Below are 25,351 nucleotides of genomic sequence, written 5' to 3'. Positions count from 1 at the left end.
TATCGTATATTTAAGTAATTTGTTTATAAAGTGTCCATGTATGTGTGTTTGAAACATCTGTGGCCGAAGATAACTTGTAAAATATAGGGGTCCGCAGTCTGTTTAGCAAACTCCATAAATAAAATAAAAAACACATACAAATATTATAAAACTTGGCATTGTGTTTAAGCTAGCTTTGACGTGTTTTATGTTAAAAAATATAATGTTCGATTAGAATATTCTTTACAGTAAACCATAAAATCACAAAGGACAAACTTTCAGTAATTGATAGTACAATGGGCGGTGTTATCACTAAAGAACGATATCTTATAGACAACCTTTGGATGGATAAACAGTAAGGGAAAACATAGAGAAGGGTAGTCCGCGGTGTACCTACTGATATTTATACATACTTAAATAAATAATTTATATATGAAAGCACTATAAATACCAATACATACATAGAGTTTAGTAAAAATGAAACGTAACTACCACCGATTGACTTATTTAGACATACACTTCGGAAAACCCATTACAAACGACCAACTTGGTTATAACCTGGGCCTAACTTACCTCCGTAAACACATTTAAAATTTTGTCATTTACCTACGCAAACGCATAAATTATGTGTTTGCACCTTTAGGAAATTTTGGAGAGTAATAACATTATCTATGTACATAAGGCGTAACCCTAATTTTGTTTGCTGCCCCCAAAGAAGTGGTAAAGTAAAGCGAAATCCTTGTTATCTGGCTAATCCTACCCGAGGTAGACCCGAGCCAAGCTTAGCGTGTCGACAAAACCTGTCTGTGTCATGACTGTAATACAATTGTTTTTTGAAATTCCAAATGTTTGCAAAACAAGCTTACTCGAGGATATTTCAAAGGAGTTGTTTTGAATGCCTACTTGGAATATTCGCTAACAGAAAGATAGTTTTGTTTGTATTCTTTTTTTGGTTATTGTGTCGATTGTGGCCTTAAGTAGCTCTAACTATCGAGCTTACTTGGTTTTTGTTTGGTAAATAGGTTCTCGAATTTTTTTTCTGTAACCACGTGAAGTAATGCGTCTTTACTACCAACGTGTGCCACCAGTACCATTCCATTTATATCACTGCGATTACAATAAAAACCATTCTGACCAATTTCAATCGTGGTGGTCCATCGGTCTAACTAGGCTAGCCCACTACACCGGAGATATTATAGTGCACAAGTGTGTGCGCAAAAACAGATGCACTCCGTTACCTGACTCTCAGCACCCGATTGACTGTCGGTAGACACATATTGGAAAGGTTGTCAGGCACCTCCGTCAACGGCTTTAAAATTTTGTGCATTTCTAAGTATAGAGGTGAGACACTGCTGACCTTTAGAAATTTTGGAGAGTAATAACATTATCTATGTACATAAGGCGTAACCCTAATTTTGTTTGCTGCCCGACGCGAAGAAGTGGTAAAGTAAAGCGAAATCCTTGTTATCTGGCTAATCCTACCCGAGGTAGACCCGAGCCAAGCTTAGCGTGTCGACAAAACCTGTCTGTGTCATGACTGTAATACAATTGTTTTTTGAAATTCCAAATGTTTGCAAAACAAGCTTACTCGAGGATATTTCAAAGGAGTTGTTTTGAATGCCTACTTGGAATATTCGCTGAAAGATAGTTTTGTTTGTATCTTTTTTTGGTTATTGTGTCGATTGTGGCCTTAAGTAGCTCTAACTATCGAGCTTGTTGGTTTCTTTTTTCAGTTCTAAAAAGCCTTTTCTTCGTTTTTTTTGTAACGATAATTAATGCTTCTGTTACTACGTAATCAGTGTGCACCAGTACCATTTCAATTTATATCAATACGTTACAATAAAAACCACTCTGACCAATTTCGATCGCGAGGTCCATTTCTAACTAGGCTAGCCCACTACGCATGACATATTATAGTACACAAATGTGTGCGCAAATACTGGTGCACTCTATTACCTGTTTCTCAACCCGATGTGTCGCCTCACGATTGGAGAGAGGTCAGGCGCAGGGTCCACGACTTTACGTACTTTTCTAAGCACAGGGGCGAGAACTGCTGAACTTCCTGACTCCGGGCTAGTAATGGTCATTTTACTTAGAAAATTTTGATTATCAGGTTTTTGCCCGACGCGAGAATCTAACGCCCACTTTGCACGGCAGCCAAGTGGACCAAACTTCAGTTATACCCTCTTAGTTTTTAATAATTCTTTATTAGATTACACAAGTAAACGGATAAATAGTAAATACCGCAGTAGACTATGAAAAGATCATTATGTGCTATAGAATTTGAACCCGAGATCCGATTGGGACGTGATCCGAATAATTTGTGTCTCATTTTTCAGTCTAAAAAGCCTTTTCTTGTTTCATTTACGATATATTAAAGGCTGTGTGTACGTAATCAGTTTACAGGAGGTCTGATTTCAAGTTGCTCGTACGTGACATCGGAACTGAGAACATTTTAACGAGTCAACGAGGATTTATAAATAATGTATTGGGAGTATATTCGAGACTGTAATGTTCCAGTGGACGGTGTTTCATTATGTTTTAATGTTCTGCTCAATGTGATCTGCTACTTTTAGTTTTTGATGATTATTAACTTAATGAATATAAACAATACAATTCCAACATGCACTGATCCACTGCTAAATATGTTTGGTAATTGTGTATCCTAAACTTTAAAACGCACTTATAAAATAAACACCTCTTCATTCCTTTTTTTTTCTTTCTTTTCTTTTTTTTTTAAACGTTACCTCACATTTCTCCTGTGTCGTGGGTGCGTTTACAAAAATACAATTTCACATACACCTGACAGACAGACCAGACCTGGACCAACAATCAGATCACACAAAGAGTTGTTCCGTGTGGGACTTGACTCCGCGACACGTTGCACGGCAGCCAGTTGCCCAACCACCGCGACAACGGAGCATTCAAAGTCTAACTTCTTTTTCCGGACAAAGAAAAGGCTCTCAGCAAAATGAAATGACGAAGTACATAAGTCACAGAGCAAAGCATTTCATATCTCGACTGTACGAGCGTTCGACCGTCATATTTCTAAATCTAGCGAGCAATGCGAGCCGTCCCTACATTCGTGTATCGTGGAAAAACCAATAAAAACACGAGAGCCTCCTACATGGAGAATACCTTGGAGTTATGAATATGGTTTAGGGTTATCGTATTTCAGAACGAATAGGAAATGTTCGATTTGTACCAAACTGGTATGATTTATTTTTAGATTGAATTATTTTCAGTATTTACTTAAAACACGGTTTACTCACTTATATTAATGGAGAAACGCTATACTAGTTTCGAGTTACAAAAGCACACTCAGGTTGTAGCCTACAGTCTGAGTAAGCTGCATAACGTCGTCGCGTCTGCGCACGCTGCTCATGATGAAGAGTTAAGAAAAGTTATTTATACAATGTGATAGGGGTGAGACTTCTAACCCGTTAAGGCTGAGTACTACATCTAATTTTATCGACAAAAAACAACGCTATGGGGGTTGAACCCCTAATTGAAAATATTGAAAAATTGTGATTTTTTCGGTAATTCACAAATGATTTTTTTGGCTCACCAAAACATTATCAAACATATGAAAAAAGTAATGAATTAGTTAGCCAAGGTTATTAGCTACCGTTTGTCGTTTTTTTTGTTTCTACGACGCATACAACCTTTGATATCAACAAAAGTAAAAAAAAGATTAAAATAGTCATAACTTTTAGGGGAGGGGATTCGACCCCTTCGACCCCCGACTTTTGTCGATAAAATTAGATGTAGTACTCAGCCTTAACGGGTTAGAAGTCCCAAGCCTATCACATTGTATAGATAAGTCAAGTTAAAATTATTTGCTGAACAAAACTTAAATGTAGATAAATAAATATATATTATTGAAGCACGTACGCTTTTCCATTATAACCAAAAATACTTCTAGATTTAATATGAAATCCTGACCACATTTACAATGGGAATGTACAATTTTCTAGAACGATTTTTGAGATTAATACAATTCTCAAGAGCATTCTTGTTCGTTTTAAATAATAATCTGAGCATTTTAATCGTAAATTTCTCAAGAGAAATAATTATTAATTATTTTGTAATTAAATGGTATTTAGTAAGGAAGAGGCAATAAAACTAATTTATTTTGGTCAACAATTTCATTTCACATTTTATAAGTTTTTGAAATATTACATCACTCTTAAATAATTTCAACTTCAACTGAAATTAAACGAAAGGCTGAAACGAAATACCGCACATTAAGAGCTGCGATACGTGTTACTGAGTTAGTAGGTACGTAAAGATTTCTAAAAAAGGAAGACCCTCCGACCAGACTAAGTGATCATGTCTGGCAGGCTTTCTGCCCAACACTTGATCATTGGGATTTTCTCTCCGTGTTTATTCGCATGTAAACTTCACATGTGCGATGTAATCGTGTGGATTTGTGACGTCATCCGTTGATTTATTTCGTCGATCGTCTATGTGCGACTTCTGTCATTTGTCTTGTGTCGCCAAAGTACTATAGAGGTATCTTTTTGTAAGTTATTTGAATAAGAGCCTCGTCAGGTTCAATGCTTGTCAAGATTATTCAGGCTTGCTATACAGAATCACAGGTACAGTTGAATTTACTTCTTCATATGTAAAACTTAACTGGATTTGATTCGAAGTCTTCAACGTTTGTTACTTAACTTCGTCTACTATAGCATTTATGTATCATATAGTTTAACAAACAATATTCCTTGGATTATCAGGCTACCAATCATGCCTAGAGACTCATCACTCAATTCCAAATTAGATTAAGACATAAAAAAGTAATTGATTAAAAAAATAAACTGTTTAGCCTCCGATTTATTTATTTGCACGCGAGTTTAATTTGTGAAAAGCTAACTAGATGATCGCTGATTACGTGAGAGAGACGTTCAAACAAAATAGATTGCTGTATATTTATCAAGAGCTAGATTCTACTAAATATTCATTTTAAATTTAATAAATTCATTTGTAATTTCATTATGATGAATATTAGAGCGTAACTTTTTGAATAAACATTTCAATTTAGAAATGGATTTAAAAGTAGCAACTGAAACTTACTACATTTACATTAAAAAGCATTTACATGGCCGTATTGTTGGTTGTGTATGTATAAGTGCCTTTTTTGTGGCATGGGCGAAACTCCCGAGGCGTTACAAGTGCGTTGCCGGCCTTTTGAGGGTTTAAGGGTTGTTAGGGAATCGGGGATTGGTTTTTTTTAAACTCAAGTTATTTTGTTTATATAAATGCAATCCCCTTATAAATATGTTTTAAAATCAACCTTTATCTTTTCCTTTCTACACTTCTCTTTGAATCACAAATATTATTATGTGGAAAATGATTATTTTTGTACAAATAAATAATCATAATTTGCATATTTGTCTGTGTGCAATATTTATGACCTGACACTGAACGGGTTGCACATAATTCCTGATCTCAAATTCAAGTAGCGAAGTCGATATTAATACATTGGCTGAAATAAGTCGAGTCACTAATAGGATTAATTTCTCTTAAGTATTGGTCTGCAACCCTGGACTGTTGCCAGTTTGATGTCACAGGGGATTACAGCGAAGATTTACTGCTACATTATTACTCGAAGTTGGCCACTAAAGTGTTGCATTAGGGGATTATTTAAGCTGTGAAATTGAGACGTAGTATTTTTTTTTTATTTAGTAGGTAGTAACAGTTTTATATTGTTCGAGTAAACAGAAGTGTGGCAACGGTGCAAGGTGTTTCGAACGTGATTTGAATAACATGTTATTTGACTTTTTAGATTTATAAGCCGTAGATAATGATTTTTATGTAAAACTATTTGGTTTGGTTTCGGGCTCCGGCAGTTGTGGTAGATATACCACATACAGTCATAATTCCTAATATTTTTTTTACAATAGGAGGTAAACCTGTTGCTATACTGGGAACCATCGCAGATATCGTGCGTATACTGAGAAATTTACGAAAATTCGAAAAAAGCCCAGCAATACTTTGCCCGACCTGGGAAACAAACCCGAGGCCCTTTGCTTAATTTTCATACCCCGTCATCATCCCTAGTCTATTTGATTGCTTTAGTATATACTCGTATATAAAATAATACACCCACTCAAGTGTTTCTTCGTTATAGTAAAGTTTCTTATTCAAATCTTATACTTTTTATTTCAATAAACTTATTGTTTTGTTCAGTAGTAGGTCCGCCTACATAAGGAAAATTTTGATCCACATTTTTCCGCTTTAGTAAGTAAAAAGTTGAAGAAAAAATCTCTACGGAACAATTGTTTCAAAAACTTTCTTTAGTTTACTTCACAACTTACTTATTTTGCTTTTTAATTTCACGGCAAGTTTTGTGGAATTGTTTTACGAGTTTGTTTAAGTACTTGTAAAAGTGTACATTTTTGTCTTTTTGTGTTGAAGTACTTGGAAACAATATAATAAAGTTACTATTTGTAGCAATAAAAATACACAAAGTGGTCTAATAAAAAGTAAACCACGAAAACACTTCTCAAATCTTGTAACAACCAACAAAATTAAAAGAAACATGAAAGATAATAAAAACAGTTTGTGTAGAACGAATGATCCAACAAAGCCTTGGCCTTCCTGAAAATCTTTGTGATTTACATAAAACGTTTCGGGTGAATATAAGATATTTCGGGTACAATACTTCTCAGTCCATTGAAAATCTTTTTCTGAATCAGTTGACGTCACTTATCTTCGTCTGACACATTTAGGGGTCGCGTAAAGTGTCAGAAACATAAAGTTCCGCCGTGGGAGGCAGATGGGGCTATTTATTTTGGACAGTGGGTTTCTTGTTGTAGGTGTTACAATAACATAAATACTCTAAGAATGTTTCTGATGAAATGTAACAATTTTTATTAAAGCGTGGCCGATATTTGGCGGTAGGGCTTCTCCATGTGGGGGTGAGTCCAGGGTTAATGTACTGTAAACATACTTCAATTTTCTTCTTGAGTAATAACATGATGTTATCACACAATCACACTTCACACTAATATTATAAATGTGAAAGTTTGTTTGAATGTTTATCCGTGCTGAAACTACAGAACGAATTTTGATGAAATTATACGGACAGGGCATGAGCTGAATTCGGTGATAGGATACTTTTTTATATGTGAGTTATAATATATTATATGCCTTTTATATCACTTCTAGAGGTATATTATCACCACTGGGTCTTAACCAAATATTATTCGACTTAAAACTCATTCTTTAAGCAATGATCACAAGGAGTTTACTAGACATTATTTGAGTATTCACACCCATGACCACATACCTATTGAGACACTGTTTTTTTTATAGTTACTCTACAATTTTGGACAACACTATTAATTTTATATTGCTTTTTACTATTTAATCATGAAATAGTTTAATTTGAGTCGTATTTAACGATATTAACAAAGTAATTACATGATAGTGCGGATATTGGCGGTAGTAGGAAGTGGCGGCGGATGGTAGTCGGTAATAATGTTCATTATAATTATGCTCGTAGGCAAACTGATATCATTTTATTTGAACAGCTTGTATACTTATATGTAGAGTGTAAACGGAACGCTTCTGAAAAACGCTACAAATTTTTGTTTTATTTTTTTTTTATTTTAATCGTTTTTGTTTTCGCGTTATTCATACAACATTACATGAAATAAACATTGATTTTTTTTATGCAATGGTTCCATAAATAAAATCATTAACGGTTTCCTATCTAATGTCATTACAATAGGAGAATTATCATAATGTGAATTCACTGATGGAAATAATTACATTTATAATGTATAAAAATTTAAATAAGCATAATGAGAGTACAGATATAAGATAATAAGGATAGTAAAAAACATGTAATTAGCAAAATACTATTTCGTTATTTATTACTATTTTTACATCCAAAACTAGAACATCAAAGGTCCATTACGTCACTCAATGACCTTGAAAATTTAAAAAGCGTTACTTCTAAAATAAAAGAAAATACACTCTCGGGGCAATCGTCTGTACCTAAGTGGCTTTCTAAGATAAGGCCCAATTAACTTTTCAGGGATTAAAGTAACTGCTTACATTACCGTACTTTAAGGCACTACGATTAATATTTTAAGGGCAACCTTCCCAAGATGGTGGCAGGATTTGTGATCTGACCCTTCCAAGCTTAAGAACACACAAATTGCTCCGTAAATTCAAAGGAAATGTATTGATATTGAATTGTAAATGATGTTAATTTATACCCGGAATCTATTTTTAGTTAGTTTTGTGGGTGGGAAGCATAATATTCGGTTTTCTTGGTAGTCGCATTATTGTCTTTAAGTTATGGTATTTATCTTCGAACCGTCAAAAAGGTTTTGTAAATGTCACTGTATCAACTCAATAGCTTTTGTTCTTGTTTGATTAAGGGCCAATTTTGCCAATGCCAAATTTTTATCGAAGGAATAAAATCTAATACTTGACAATTATTACATACTAAATACTGTCGAATGTAAATTTTATTCTACATATTTGAATGAACTGTAGATTGAATAAACAAACAGTTGGGATATTTTTTTATGATCGAAGATTAGGTATTGTGATCATTTTTATAACTCTTGTAGTAAACAATTTTGTGTAACTGCAGCTCAAAATAGTTCAGTGGAATATGATGTCACCCTGTACCATTTAAAACACCTCAATTAGTTTACAAATTTATATGATCATATTTTCTTAACTAATAACTGTTCATCATCGTTGCTTCATTTATACTGTCCAAAACTTAAAATAAATCTCCCTTTAGTATTCTTAGTATCCTTAGTCCTTGAAATAATAATATGACGTAGAAGATTTTTAATCTCCATGCAAATCTTAATAAAATCGTCTCCTTGCTTGCCCAATGAACTAATGGAGTCGGGAGACGGGAGACGCGCGGTTTAGTATTCAAGATCATATCTAACCGACTATCTGAATATAAAGTTGTTGAAAGATGATACTTGATATTCTTTCTTCCAATTGAATTTGATGCAACTCTCTTTCTATACATATATGAATAGCATAATTGAGGTGTATTTTCCGAGTATGCTTTATACTTTACATTTTGCGAGTATGTATTTTACATTTTCAATATCAAAATATCAGGAGTTTTCGAGGAGTATGGTAATGATCTCTTCAATGCAGACTAATCCTGCTACACTGAACAGACAGCACCGAAGTATGATGTTTTTATATGAAACTACGGTTGCATCAACACTCTAGCTATACGATACAGCTAGATGTAATTCATAATGAAATAAATACTGCAGAACTAAAGTCATGCAACTTTGCCATGTAGGGGTTGAGTCTATTGCCATATACTGGGCACGATTCCAGACTCCGTGCTACCACTAAGAAATTTTGGAAAAACCGAAAAAAGCCTAGTAGTACTTTACCCGATCCGGGAATCGAACCCGAAATGATGTCCGGTAGTCGCACTAGCGACTACATTTAAATTTCTAAACATAATAACAAAACTCACCGATCCATTTCGCGTCCTTGACAATGAAGGAACGTATTCTCTCTCAACTGTAGCTACTGCTAGAAGTGGGGCGAAGATGGCCAGGGCTACCAGCCAGAGTCCTGCTAGCAGACTACAGGCTCCTCGTCTTGATGGCATCCAGGGTTGTCGGAGAGATTGCGTGATGGCCAGGTACCGGTCTACTGACATCGCTGTGATGGTGAACACGCTTGAAGCCACTGCTACTCCTGAGGACAATGTAAATAGAATTATTATTGGAAAATCAAATGTGACAAAATTGGGTCTTGTTCTAGTTAAAAGCAACTTAGAAAGTCAAGATCACAACCTGTGTGTGGACAAAGTTAAAGATACATACATATACATTAAAGATACATATACATTATGTTTCCAAGTAATAAAAATATTTTGATAGCCATACAATAATCCTTATTTTGGTTAAAAAATCGACGTCTACTCGCTGCCCTAGCTTAAACCAAAATTGGTTAAGAAAATGCCGAACAAAAAGGTATATATTTATATAAAACGTTAACTTTACTTAGTCCGTACACTAAAGCCTCATGAGGGTAGCACCCATTATAGCATCATGACCTTAGATTGTGTTAAGCTCTCGCATACTCTGTGGTTTGGCACAGATTCTAAGTCGATAAAGTGGTCGGTACTATCACACTATGGGTGTCGACTTTACTAAGTGAGAATAGGTTTCTCCATTCTACAGATACTTGAATGCAAAGATAAAATGCTTCAAACGAACTATTACTAGAATATTTTTCTGTTATCAAGATCAGAATACATTTTCTTTCTTTTACAACAGACCAAAAAATTATAACGAATAAAAAAGAATATCCAACCAAATTAACAAACCATTTTCCGATCCAACGCAAAATAAAAGCAATCAACGGGACAGGACCAGAAAATTTTCTTGAAACAAATCAGCTTATAACCAAAGTTGGCTCCTCAAAATTTAATCAACCGTCTCTCAGCCCTGAATGTTATCAACCGGGTCCTACTGTCTTATACTCCCGATATTATACAAGTTCAGACCTTAATACCGCAAATTATTGGGTTCAGAAGGACCACTTTACGAGAGGTTTTTTCTTTTGATACGTGAACCCGGAATATCTGATGACCAAAGGTCCTTGTACGTGAGATGTTCACTTGATTGACTTGAAAGAGTTTCGCAATTGCTTTTATAGGTATATATTTTTCTTTGTTTCCTGATTTTCATTGTAGGTATATGCTTGATATGGTAACAAGAGTCCTCAGTTACTCGGTTTTGATATTTTTAGCATTATTTTATATATATATATATATATATATATATATATATATATACGAGCATGCGATTCACCTAATAATATGCAATCGCCGCCGCCCATGGACATATTTTGAAACACTTGAGGCATTACAATTAAATTACAAGTGCGTTGCCGGCCTTTTAGAGTTTAGAAATTTGGGGTTGTTGGGGAATCGGGGATTGGGAAAATTGGGAAGAGAGGAATAGGGCCTCCGGTAAACTCACTCACACAACGAAACACAACGCAAACTTTGTTCCACGTCGGTTTTCTGTGAGGCCGTGGTATCACTCAGCCAGCTCATTCGTGCTGAAGCATGGCTCACCCACATTTATACTGTATTATATTACCAAGCAATTTTTTTTTCTGTGTTACAAACGTTTACACGTAAATTCACAGCAACAATGTAAAATATAAATACAAAAACACAAGACCAACACGAGTATCTGGACTTATCGTTTTTTAGTTTCCAGAACTCAATCCGATCAATGTTATGGACATAGGCGTTACGTAAGAGTCAGTTATACAACTGAAAGTGCGGAATATCTACGGAAGGTACACCTTTGCTTGTAATCGAGAGATCCGAGTGCCTTTCATTGCACTGTTACCGTTGACGTAACTCCGTCGCATAGCGGTTGAGTAATAGTGCAATCTCTGTATTGAAGAGGTTTTATTCTTGTAAGTTATATTTTTTGGACGTGACGTAAACTTCCAAACTTAACTACAAACTTAATATTACTACTATAACTTTGCACATTTCTTACCGGGTCTCTAGTGCAAGAAGCAGGAGTAGGAACGGGTTGGTTTTTAGTCAATACGAGTGTACGGTTCGGAGGTATCAGGCTGTTAATCGTTCCTCGATGCACCCGAAATTGGGTCCTTGAGTAGTGGACTGTATGATGACGGAGAAATAACTATTGCACTGATTTTACACAATACTTTAATGTTTGAGACTTGTCGCGGGCGGCTCGCTACATTGCATTGCTGTTGTCAGTTGCACATATTAATGGTGGCGCGTAATTCGTTTATAAGTAATATAAAACTAAGATATCAAACTGCAAGAAGTCTTATAAACCTTCTCCGCATAACAATTTACTTTGTACCAAATACCAGACTCTGATCTTAATTAAAGCAATTTTTCTCATTCCGCTTTGTTTTAACCGAAACTAAATTAATTGACAATTTGATTGAGTTTCAATTGTATTTACTTTGTTCTAGAACAAACACTAAATAGCGTTAGTTTAGTAAAACAGGAACATTGATTATAAGGCGCTGGGTTCTTTCAGAAAGTTAGACAAACAGACGATAGTATTTTATTGTAGTATAACTAATGTATATAATATTTTCGGTGTTTGCGTAAAGGATTTAATAGTTGCAATTGACATAAAAAGCAGTTGGGAGTAAATGTTACGTCTATAACTTTCATGACTTATTTTTACAAGTGGGCAAATCAAACAAGGCACCAGCTGCCTAAAAGATCTGCTACACTAAGGGTGCTTTTCTTCAGAGATGTGCTACGCTACGTTATTGTGAGTACGTTTGACTTTTACCAATCATATTCATTGGTGCATTGGTGAAAACGGATTCAGTTAAGATTTTATGTTTGATATATGGAAAGGTGATGCGTGCAATGGGCGTGTGTTTTGCTATGATACATCGCATATTTGAGCTGTGCATCTGAAGAAGCTATGAATAGTACATCTTCTTCGCTCAGCTACATAGCTAAGTAGCGATGGAAATGGTTACATAGTTTCACAGCTCAGGTATTACATGAAAAGGTGGAAAAGTACATTGAAGAAGAAGCAAGCTTGTTGCCGGCTTTCGTCCCCGCCGTCATTCATGTTATACTTCTCGTACTTTAACCGACTTTGCACAAATAGATTAGCTTTATTAGTCGTTAATCCCAGCCAATGACAGGTGTGAAATTAACTCCAATAAGTACTCGGTCTAGATTACACGTAACTCAAACTTACTCACTGTAAAATGTTTCATTAATGAAAGTTTAAATTTTCAATCACAAATTCCAATGGTGTGTATACTGAAGTATGCGTTAACAAATTTAATTTTGGCAAAACGAAAGTTGTTTGCGACCTCCGCTGATCTCATGGGCTCAGTCACGTGGAACATAAATCTTAGTTTATAGGCCCTAACGTTTCGAGTGTCTTTTCTCAACACTATTACTTATACTTGAAAGGTAAGTAAAAAAAGAATAAAAATTCATGAAGCTGAAATTATTGATAAGTTCTTGTATTTTCAGTTGTTGTATGTTCTCTTTGGTAAATTTTTAATGTTACTCTTTGCAGGTTTAAGAAAAGGTATTATTTGTAAAAAAAATCATTGCCCCACACTAGGATTTTCTTCTGTGTCGCTAGTGCGTTCACAAACATATAAGTTCACACACACAGGATCACAGATAGAGTTAATCTGTGCGGGTATCGAACCCGCTACACGTTACGTGGCAACCGGGTGTCCAGCCACCGCGCCAACCGTGCAGTCAAACATATCATATAGTACATTCCTCTGTCTAAAAGTGACCCAAAATGCTTTGTACTAACACATGGCAACTGTTTACATGTTTTCAAAAGAGAGAGGTGAGTAAACTAAACCCCAGAGAGTAAACAATAACCATTATCACGGCGGAAAACCACATAATTTTGTTTAACGCAGTCGTTGTCTTGGAACCCAAATAGGGATTTACCGACCTCTAATAAAACGGTTCAGCTCGGCTATCAAATAAACATCAACTCACAGGTGTGTTTCGAACCTGTGTAAAAACTCTACAGAGTGAATTCATAAATAAATTTTGTTAAATCTCAAGTGACACCTAGGTATTCTGTGTAGGATTTTAAGGCTTTGTAGATGTAGAGATTCCTGTCAGAATATTGTTATTCAGTAGTCGAATTGGTAAGTTACAGTACCTAAAGCTACATTCATACATCTGACATTTTATCGTACCCACGCAGGTTTCCTTAAATAATAATAAGCCTATTATCAAACGATCAAGCTATAATTGGTCATACATGCACTAATTAGTGACAATGAAAACAAACAAATACCATTATTATTGCTAGCCCTATTTTTGTCACAACACACCTACTACAGGGAGGTTATTTTCAGACATATTATTTTGCTAATTAACTTTTACCCACCGACTCCTTTAAATATAAATGAGCTGAGTTTTATTTATTTTCTCATACATTATATTTATAGCATTAAGTGTAGTACATACGTGATAGGAAGCAATCACCGCAACTCTATAGATATCACAAATTATGTGCAGTGCAATAAACTATCGACTATCGTTTGTATGGAGTTTCTAGGAACTGTAACAAGCAATCTAAGACCCTACAATTATTGTAGTTGTAACCAAATTAGATTATACAGCTTCAAAATTCCAAAACTAAATTGAAATGTCTCATCAAAAACATTTTGTAAAAACTAGCCAAGACTCGATGGAGCTGCTTGTTTATCTCTAAAAAGTAATTAAATTTAGACAAAGTCGTGCCAGGTTAAAGGTTCCTTATTGCGATATATTTATTTATTAATGTTATCTGCAGACTGCCTCGTTGGTCGAGAGGTCGCAAGTGCGACTGCCGGACAAGAGGTCTCGGGTTCGATTCCAGGGTCGAACAAAGTATTACTGGGCTTTTATCGGTTTTTCGAAAATTTCTCAGTAGTAACACGGAGTCGGGAACTGTGTCCAGTATATGGCAATAGGCTCACCACATATTACATGGGACTTACAACATATATTGTGAAAAGTGGGTGTACATTGTACAGTAGCATTATGTGCCATAATGTGCACCTCTGCCTACCCCTTCGGGGATTAAAGGCGTGATGATATATTATTCATTATTATATGTGTACAACTCGACGATCAAGGCCAATAAATGGTTACAGTATAGGATGGTACGGTAGTGTTTACTTCGCACTCTTCTTGGCGTGGATACTGCCGTGCCCTCAGGTTAATAATACCAACAATGCGTTCTAGAATGCAACTATTCTCGATATAATTTAGTACTAACAATTCTATACATAACTGCAATAACTGTATAGCCCAAAACTACAGAGAGCTGCTGCACTCTCTCAGGTGAACCTACCCATTCCTGCCAAATTCCTGTATTACATTTTCAGCTGTTTAGTTTTAATATAAAGTCTAAAATTGAATGACAGTAGTAGCTTGGCTTGCTGCTTGTACAAAATACCTTTGTAATAGTTGGGGCAATTATTATAATTGGCTAGTTTTGTGGTGCGGCATGAAGTTCCCATCTCCTCGTCTTTGTTCGGACAGGAAAATTACCCTTTATATTTTGCTAGTTAAACATTGTGCTAAAATGTTATCTTTTTGCTAGTAAATTTTCTATTAAGTATATTAACTACTGCCGTACGATTATTTTCTTTTTTAAACAAAGAAACGTTGCATCACACTATGCTGCGTTTTCTCTAGTGTCGTGGTAACCTTCACAAATGTACAATTTCACATACACATGATACACATGCCCGAAACAACAATCTGTGAATCACAAGAGTTGCTCCGACATGTTGCACAGTAGCTAGTTACCCAGCCACCGTTCTGCAGCACCAGCACCATTCAATTTTTGGTCGAGTTGTCATCACGGGTTCGATTCCCGTGACAGATAAAGTATTATCTTGACGTGTATTCAATAATTTATCCCTAATAACATATTCTAAAGTGGAGTCCAATGTATGACAACATATACGAGTGTGGAGTCGAATATATGGCAATAGGCTCACCCCTATAACAGAACCCTATGACAGAGACCTAGCCACACGCAACGGCATTATTATTTTACATCCCTTTATAAAATGTGCCAAAATATATAAACCACTAAAATATCTTACCTTGCAAAAAGTTGACAGTCTTGCACATAACCTCGCCGAAGTACCACAGCAGTGTGACGGACTTGGCGATCTGCACCGGCATGCAGAACAGCGTCACTAACAGGTCTGCCACCGACAGGTTCACCAGGAATATGTTCGTCACACTGCAACAATGGAAACAGGACTTTATTATGGTAGAATTAAAACTTAAATTGTTTTGTTTCGTATCATACTAATATTGTAAATATGAACGTTTGTGAGGATGCATGTTTGTGACTCTTTCAGGCAATCATTATTATTGAACGGATTTGAATGTGGTAGATATTTGTTAGCTAGCTAGATTTGTAGCTAACGTGGCAATGCGCGGGATAATATATAGCCAGAGAAACGCAATTCGTGGTGCAAAGATCAGCTGTTGGTAGACCGCAGATGAGATGGAAAGATGACATCAAAGAGGTGGCGGGACAAAATTGCATAATGACAGCCTAAAATAGGACGAAACGGAAAGAAATGAAGGAGACGTACAGCAAATTGGTTTATTATTATTTATTTTTTTTACAAAAAACTAGCATCATGTTACTACTTAAGCCAATACATTATACAGTTAAAGTGATATTAAAGTATAATAATTTTAATTACTTAAAACTAATTCATCAGCCATCCATCTTCTCACAAAATCTTAAACATTCACGACATACATCCTTCCATCTCGCTGCGAACAAATCACACTCTGGTGCGGACGTCAAGAGAGCATTGATCATCGTCAATGCTCGAACGAATGGAGAATTTTTATATGCGCGACTGTTCGGGCTGCCGAGCCAGGCAGTAATGGGTGCATGCGCCGCCTAAGCTGATGTTTTATTAGTGCAAGCACAAACAATCATTGGTTTTTTAACCAAGATGATTGTTTTTTGTTTTAGGGCGGAAAATCATCCAATGACTTTCTCGCCTTGGGCGAGGCGAGAGCCGAGTGTCAGACTCTTACTGACTAAGGCTTAAGATGGTGAGAGATATGTTATACTCCGATACAACACATGCCGATTAGTTAGCAACAAGACTAGGTGATAAAGTTATAAATACTAGTGATATTAAGCGCTAATATATACATAGTTTGCTCTAGTAAAGTTGACATATTGTGTACCTTTGTAAACTTTGTACTAGGTATAAGGCTCAAGTAATTAGAAGTGATCGTATTAGTAATTGATTGAGTATACTTCCAAGAATCGAATACAGGCGTTCATACTTATAATGAATACCAATATCTGAGGCGTTTATCAAATTTGGGATGAAGTCACATCATAGTTATAATCTAGGTTAATATAATTCGAAAGTTAAATAAACCACGAAGACTTTGCGACCGTGTTAACATAATTATGACTGAATTCATCTGCATATTATTAAATATAAATAAAATCGTAGAAAAATCAAAACTGTATATTAAATGTTTTATCTGTTTGCATGTCCGGGCTTAACTTAAAAAGTACTTCATAGATTTACTTTAAATTTTGTTTGAATATTACTATTCAAACAATTTGAAGTGAAATTGTTTGAATATTCAAACAAAATTTTAAGAACAGGCCGGGTAACACATATACATATTATCACGCTATCACCTACGGGGAGGAGCTGAGACCGCGGCAAAACTATCCAAAGTCATTATTCCACGCGGATGACGTCGCGGGCACAGCTGGTATACAATACTCGTAAAGCCGAAATGATCACCCAAAGTACAGGGGATTAAAAAGTACCTTTATCTTCGTCACTTCTCGATACGAGTTCATTTACAAACTCACACAGAATCTTACTTTTTTATTTTACTTCAGCCAATGAGGAAGCAAAAATGCAAATTGGATAAGTTCCAGGTGATTTATGACTACCATTAATAACGATAATGTAAAGGGAGTACGAATAATAAATTACTTTTAGCCCTTAATCCACATAAGAAGTTCGGGGAGAATTAATATCTTGAAGACTAATTGACTGCGTAGGTTTCCAACTTAGGTTGAAGTTAACTTACAAAACGTTTCTTATCTTGATCAGTAGTTGTACAGGCGCAAGTACATCAATCCTATCATGTTTTTTAGATTTTGAACTTAATCAGTGTTGAAATAAAACTGAAATTTATTTTAACATGATATGATAGACACAGCATGATGTTTTGCATAAGATGAAAATACGTAAATGATAAAATATTAGAAGTGGAAATCTGTGATATTTTAGATCTAACTACCACAGATGGGGCCCAGCAGGGTTGATGACGAGCTGCCGACCCGGAGCCGCGGACTACCTATCGGGTTACCGGGACTCCGGCTCGAAAAACAACAGGAGTTGGAGCGGAGTAGTTTTTAGTCAGTAAGAGTCTGTCACTCCCTCTCACCTCGCCTAAGACCGGAGAAGGATGATTTTTCCCCCCTTAAAAAAGATCGAGACAACCTGGTAGTTGCCTACTAGATCTAACGAAAAGGTTAAAAATCCATAAAGGTCAGGTATTTCACTTACAGGGAGGTTCCTTGTAAGTGATTTTGTATTCAACAGCCTAAATCTTAAACCCACAGGATGATTTTAATTTGTTCTCATAAATCTAACGCCTACTCCTATTGTAAATACAACAATAGTAGCTGTAGGCGTATTTGTGAACATAAAATGTGATGTAATAATGTGCTTTGTAACTAATTTCGTATTTCGGGCAAAGGTTCAAACTTTGATTAATTTGATCGTGACAAATTTCATGTGGGCTCAAATTTGTGAACCCTTAAATTGCTTTCGTTATTTACCCGTCACAATTTTTTTGGATCTGTAATCAATGCTAATGAGCCCTGTTACTAAGGCTTTGCTTACTGCTATGTCCTTTAGTAATATCATTTAAAGTTCGACTGCCAGGCAAGCGGTCATGGGTTCGTACGTGGATAATAAATACTTCAAAACAAACATTTTAGATGATGTCTTGAAATGTCTTTTTGTTACAGATTTTCTTTCCCGCCTTCTTTTTTTAAGATCAGGTTATATTTAAAACCGTGCTGCATCAAAATCGGTTCAACCAAACGCGAAATAATCGTGCACAAACATACATGCATACATACATACAGTTCAAATCCTCCATTTTTTCGTTTAATAGTACGTAATATAACTTCAGACAAATCCGGGTAAAACCACACGCACAAACAATAATAACAAAAGAGTTCCACAAAGTTCTATTTGTCTTCGTCTTAACTCAAAGGTTACATCAGAAAAGAGATCAGAACCAGAAACTTTATATTGCAGATCTCAACTAGAGTTTGGCTTTACCTAAACAGATGTTCGTGTAAAACAGGGGCGTATCTGCCGTAGCAATTATACGGGGCCCCTGGACTAATGGGGCCCTGAACGTGCGTAAGCAAAAAAAAATCATTTTTTTTTAATTTCATGTCACAAATTAGAAAAGTCCAAATAATCAATTCCTTTTTTTCCGCGTAAAGCATGAGACAGGATTTTTATGAAATTTAACGTCATCGTATGGGCCATCAACAAACATGGGCTCGCTGTTATAGCATTGCTAAGTCCCCTAGGCTTGCTTGCTTGAAGCTGGAGAGACCGGGTGTGAAAAGCCATTAAATGATTTTCCCATTAAAAAATATACGGGGGCCCGCCAAGGCATGCTACGCCACTGGTGTAAAATACTGAAATTTCTCCACACACAAGATTACTGAAGTTTCACGAAAAGATTTAACATAACGTAGAAAGCTTAATACTTATTGGCAAAGCCTCTCTGTTCAGATCTGATCTGAAATCCAATGCTTCAGTTCTGAAAAGAATAACAAATCTGAAACAATGGATTTACGACTCTATGACATGAGATTTAAAGTCTGCTTTGCGATGAAGACTTTTACTCTTTGATAATAATAAGTAGCATTACGTGTTTTACGGTATTTTGTTTTGGTCTTGATTTGCTTAGTTTTACCTTTATTAAATAGTTCACCTTTTCATAGGACAGACAATTAAAAATATGTGCGGACATTAAAACATTTGTACACATTTACGTAATAAAAAGAGTAAAGTCATTAACGGCGCATTAAAAACCTACCTATCGGTAGATTTGCCTACCAGCGGTAGAATTTTGACATAAGCTCCATACAAAATGTGTCAATATTCTACCTCTGGTAGGCAAATCTACCGATAGGTAGGTTTTTGGAATGCGCCGTTAGTCAAGAACATACAAATAACAAAGTACACACAAATTGTTGTCCCGTGTCTGCGTGTCTGTGTGTGTGTTTGTAAACGCACCCACGACACAAGAAAAACCTAGTATGGAGCAACGTACCTCAAGAGAACACCGATGTCCTCTCTCTCTCACTCAATTATACATTTTATTACCGATGTTTAGAAACTACTTTTGTATGAACGAATTTTATTAGGTATAAAAAACGAACAAGTTGCAAATGGCTAACAAAAACAGCAAAACTCACACTACTAGAAATAATGCCATAAATAAACATATCCTCGTTAAATATTGAAACCTGTCATCAGATACTAATCTGGTTGAATTGGCAAAATTGCAATTGTGCACTCAATGAAAGCTGACGGCCAGTGAATAGCAGGCCGCGGGTTGAATAGCCGGCTTAACATATTACGCCCTACATCAGTAATTGCTATGTCATGCAACATATCTCTGTAATTGGAAAGTACATTTTGTTAATCTATTCTGAATTTGTAATTAATTATGTCAATATATGCATTTTAGGTATAATTTTATTTATTTATTTGGACAACCAGTTGTTGTTTCATTAGGAATTACATCTTAATGATACGCAAATACACTTACGTAATAATTAATTTAAAAAGTAACGCACTTGTAATGCTTCTGGTGTTTCAGGTGTCCATGAGCGGCGGCGATTGCTTACCATCAGGTGATTCGTCTGCTCGTTTACCGGCTTATATCATAAAAACGCACACAATCCCGATTATTTAAAAATAATAATGCATTCTGAGAATCGATACCTAAAACCCTTGCCTGTTTTCCTACTCAGCTAAAGAGTCATTAATCATTTCCATCACAACAGATGACTCAACTAATATTTGTCCAGTTATAAAAGCAATACAAATAGGCCGGGCCCGTCTTAAATCAAGTGTCAAGAAGGATTGTTATCTTAGAGAGTGGAGAATGTGTTGGCGAAGTGCCACATGCATAGAACAGGTGGACCTTGGTGACTTCAGAGTTGTTATGTAACAAATTACACTCGGATTTCCATCGGGAAATTGTAATGTGACGTGTAGTAGAAAGTTAGACAGTTATATATTTAAAGTAAGTTAAGAAATACGTACTACTATAGCTTTATGTTATGTTCTAGGTTAAGTTCTAGTAGTTTATGATAAGTGAGTGATAGCCCTCAAATTTGCAACGCTTGAAAAGGCCGTTAAGCTTAAACATGCAAATAAAGAATTTGAATTTAGCATCAAACTTGAGTTATCGTACGATTTACCCCAAATTGCATACATTTTTTAATGACGAAACTTTGAGCCCAATTCTACATCACCTGCCAATCACATTACCTAGCTAAAAATCCTTATAATTTTGACAATCTTAAAACTTGACATTTGAACATACGATTTGTTAATATTCTCTTAGATCCAAATATGTGAAACCAAATGAATATAATAATAATAATTTCATAACCATAATATTTTTGCAATCACCTCAATTTTGAGCACCATAAAAAATGAATAAATTCCCACAACTTGTAGCTTGCCATTTCGGTATCTCAACATACAATATCACTTAGCTATATCACTGTCACAGCTGCGCAATTGCTTTTTAACGTGCTAGATAAGGACGGCAATAGAGCCAATGTAAGTGCCGAGTCAGCAACCATTTATCTCAGCTTAGTGTACCAGAGTGTTGCTAGCAAATTCTCACGGTTTTTATTTGCACTTAAGCCAAATTATATGAAGAAGGTACAAAACGCGAACGTTAAAGGTGAACCTTTCAAATCTTTTTGTATTACGTTCTACTGACTGAGTGGCTTGGCAGATAAGCTGAAAGCACTACTATAAAACATAAGTTGTTAGACTAGTATTTACTTTGGTTCTTAGTTCGGTATCTAGGGATTGTGAAAAACATTTAATCACGTGAGGATTTTGGTATTGAAAATGTTAATAATACTGAAGTTGATATAGATTTGAATATTACGTAAACATTAATCCAAGTGTCCATGGGCAGCGGCGATTGCTTACCATCATGTAATACGTCTGCTCGATTGCCGGCATGTCTCATAAAAAAATTAAAGATTTCTGAATCACGAATGGGCCGGCTCGACCGGAATGATACCATGGCCTCTCAGAAAACCGACGTGAAACAACGCTTGCGTTGTATTTCGTTGTGTGAGTGAGGTTGCCGGAGACCCAATTACCCTCTTCCCAATCCCCGATTCTCCAACAATCCTTAAATACCTAACCCCAAAAAGCCAGCAACGCATTTGTAACGCCTCTGGTGTTTCGGAAGCCCATGGGCGGTGACGATTGCTTACCATTAGCGTCTGTTCGTTTACTAGCTTATACTATAAAAAAGTACGATCCAATATTCACATTTTTCAAACTCTGCATTCTATATATCTAATATTGGAATGTCTATTTTGGACATAATATTTACTTGGCATTTTTCTATACACAAAACTGTATGAATATTAAAAAAAGGATTTAAATCCCATTAAACCTTTTAAGGATTATAGTTTTGATGGACAGGCAGATTTTAACGAGGGCGCTTTTGTATAAATCGGATAAAATTTTTAGTACGTATAATAAACTACTTTTAGAAAGGGTATCTATAGTCTATTTCATTTATAATCATTTTGTTTTATGTTTTAATGACAATCTATTCTAATACCGAACTAATCAAAAGACTTATTTTTTAATAAAAAAATACTCATAAATCTTTATAAATTAGACAAAATTAAACAAAATTAATCGATGTTTTTAAACGACCCAATGATGAGTTGACTTTCTGTGTTCTAATTACGTAAGCGTTGGTTGCAAATGGCCGTCGATAAAATTATAAGCTTAAATATCAAGCAGTTATAAGTTTTATAACCGTAGCAGTAAAAGTCATTATGGCTTATTTAATTGATATTTTGACTAATCACCTCTTTAATAAGTTTGATTCAATTAAAATTGGTTTAAGTTTTTAGCGAAACAGTACTGATGTTGACCTTATAAAAATATGAAGTTGATAGTTGATAAAAATTCTAAATTTGAAAACCAGAACATAGCTTCGTGACTATGTTCTGTGGTCACATTTGATCAAAGAAGTAATATTTTTGCTGTTTATCTATCCCAATACATCAGTTGTTTAAAAATTCTTTTAATATTCTCACACAACAAATTCTTCCCCTTACTACAAGAACACAGCTTCCTAAACAAAACTACCTAAAACAAAAACAATGATATAATGAAGTACCACCAAATGTGGTACATCACTCGGACATATTATTGTTCTTCCATTCGGAATGGAGACGCCATTACAGTTTTATATTACATCACATTAAATAAACAATTCACATTCATGTGAACCATTTCTAGGAACCACAAAAAATGAACACAGTCCCTAATTAAGTCCGCTTTGTTTAAATTTTAATGTTATTACCCACACTTTGCATTTTACTCCAAGTGTTTTGAGTTCTAATGTTTTATTTAATTAAATCAGTGTTTACTTTTTTAAACTTCGACCTAATTTTGTCAGTCACTGAAGCTAGATAAAAATATTTTTACATACACACACACATATGTAACCTCACGCCTCTCTCCCAATCAGTAAGAGTCTTACACTCCCTCTCTCCTCGCCCAAGACGAGAGAAGTCATTGGATGATTTTCACACCTTAAAAATAAATGCGGGTAGGCAAAGACAATGGAACGCCAATTGCTACGAATCTTATATACCTCTTTCGCTTCATCAACAGTCATCAGTCATTTCATGCATGCTCGTCGGTTAAGGGTACTTTTAATTCGGCCCTTCTATATCGGCAATCTGATCATTATATATGTATTCACTACAATACAATAAAAATATGAAAAATTCTTAAAATTATTCTCAAATTTCAATCAATCAGTGAATAATCAATGGCATTTTTATGCATGAAATCAATATTGGAAAACAAATAAAATTCATCGAACATACAAAATGTAATAAAGCAATAAATAGTTGTTTTATTTGATAAACAGCAAGTCATTGGAGTAATATTAATAAAAGAGTTTCATCAAATAATGCTCACTCATGCAAAACTAATGAGAAGTTATTCGCACTCCATTCTTTTATAATATTTCTTTATTAATTTGTGACTTGTATGCGACTCATTGCATTTTGGTTTGTTTATTTTTTTGTTAATATTCTAACTTATTCCTGTTATTTTCACCTTTATAAGATACATAACTATATGCCTACTTATGCTTTGTTTGTACACGTGTATTTATGTATTTCATTTTGTATGTTCGATGTATATCTACTCCTATATATCTAATCCTATCCTCCTACTGTATAATATGTTGTAGATATACTCCTTCATGGTTTGGTTTAAGACATGAAATATCCAGAAATATTGTATCTATAAAAATACGATCAAAACCACAGTTCAAGATACAACGCATTTGATCTCTCTAGAATCCCACTAATGTCAATATACAAGGTCTTTTTCTGGAAACCACACAAACGAAGTGAGGTGAATGACCGACGGAGCATCGACACCGTTCCTTACATTTACGAAACACTGAAAAAGCCAATACATTCTAATACTAGACGTAGCTAGTCAACAGGGTGAGGGAATATTGGTCAAGTGGCCTCTAAGCTAACAGCGCGCCGTATCAACTGCCCTCGGGGAGAAACTTTATCACGTTTACGGACACTCTGTATACACCTTGAACTTGGTTTAGATTTTCAGAATAGATAGTTATATAGGGTGAATAGTAATTAGTGAACGATATTTAAACACGAGATTGTACTCATGTTTACAAACAACTTTCCCAAAGAAACTTTTTGTATACTCATTAGTTTTATGTTTATTACCAGTTACTCTATATATTTCATCTAATTTAAAACTTAATAGATACAGTACCAAACTTCGTGCAAATTTTGATACGAAAACGGCAATTTTCGTATTAAAACCTCAAATACATAGGTTAATATCGATCAACTCAACAACATTACCTGGTATTCAATAACCCAGCTGCCAACTAATGAATCAATGAAGCAGAAAAAAAGATTTAAAAGTAAATTGAATCCATCAATCGAAGTTTCAAATTAATAATGATGTTCGTATTTAGTTTAAACACTGAAAAATTACTTAACAACCTACTATAAAGAATTAATTTTCTTAACAAAATAGTGGGGAATGTTTAATTAATTTAATCCCTTCACCTCTAAGATGTCAGTCACAGACCTCAAGGGGTTTAGTTAATCGATACGATCTCACAATAGATTTTAAACTCTCATGCCATGGGAATATGGTTGGTAATTGATGCGTATGTGGTTTGATTGGTATGTAGAATCAATGAAGGGATTTCGTAAACTTTAATTAACAGAAGGTACTCCAAGAATACCAAGATTTGGTTGTGAACGCGTTTCTCAAATTAATTCCATGTGTTAAGGGCGAGGTTTTTAAACAAACAGAGCATTATATTCAATTGAAATTCAGAAGTTATAAAATTAATAGCAAATACGCATGTTTCCTACTAGTCCAAATTCAATACTTTTTTCGAAACGTCAAAAAGTTATTTTTCTATGAACTTTGTATG

General features: G+C 35.1%; 1 protein-coding gene and 1 long non-coding RNA gene across 10 annotated transcripts in view; one reads left to right on the top strand and one right to left on the bottom strand.

The window, feature by feature from the left end:
• LOC118282249 (neuropeptide FF receptor 1) overlaps positions 1–25,351 on the bottom strand; it is a 155,791-nt gene that overhangs the window by 29,511 nt on the left and 100,929 nt on the right. For both annotated transcript variants that reach the window (XM_035603237.2, XM_035603238.2), the window contains exons 3-4: positions 15,619–15,761; positions 9,464–9,690 (exon numbers count right to left, since the gene is read on the bottom strand). In XM_035603237.2, coding sequence (XP_035459130.2) covers positions 9,464–9,690; positions 15,619–15,761 — 370 coding nt within the window. The remainder of the gene's footprint in view (positions 1–9,463; positions 9,691–15,618; positions 15,762–25,351) is intronic.
• Positions 1–25,351, top strand: part of LOC126911978 (uncharacterized) — a 153,008-nt gene that overhangs the window by 77,096 nt on the left and 50,561 nt on the right. The gene's annotated exons all lie outside the window — the stretch shown is intronic.

The sequence above is a fragment of the Spodoptera frugiperda genome, chromosome 20 (assembly GCF_023101765.2).
Source record: "Spodoptera frugiperda isolate SF20-4 chromosome 20, AGI-APGP_CSIRO_Sfru_2.0, whole genome shotgun sequence".
NCBI lineage: Eukaryota > Metazoa > Arthropoda > Insecta > Lepidoptera > Noctuidae > Spodoptera > Spodoptera frugiperda.
This window is presented reverse-complemented; position numbering and strand designations above follow the sequence as displayed.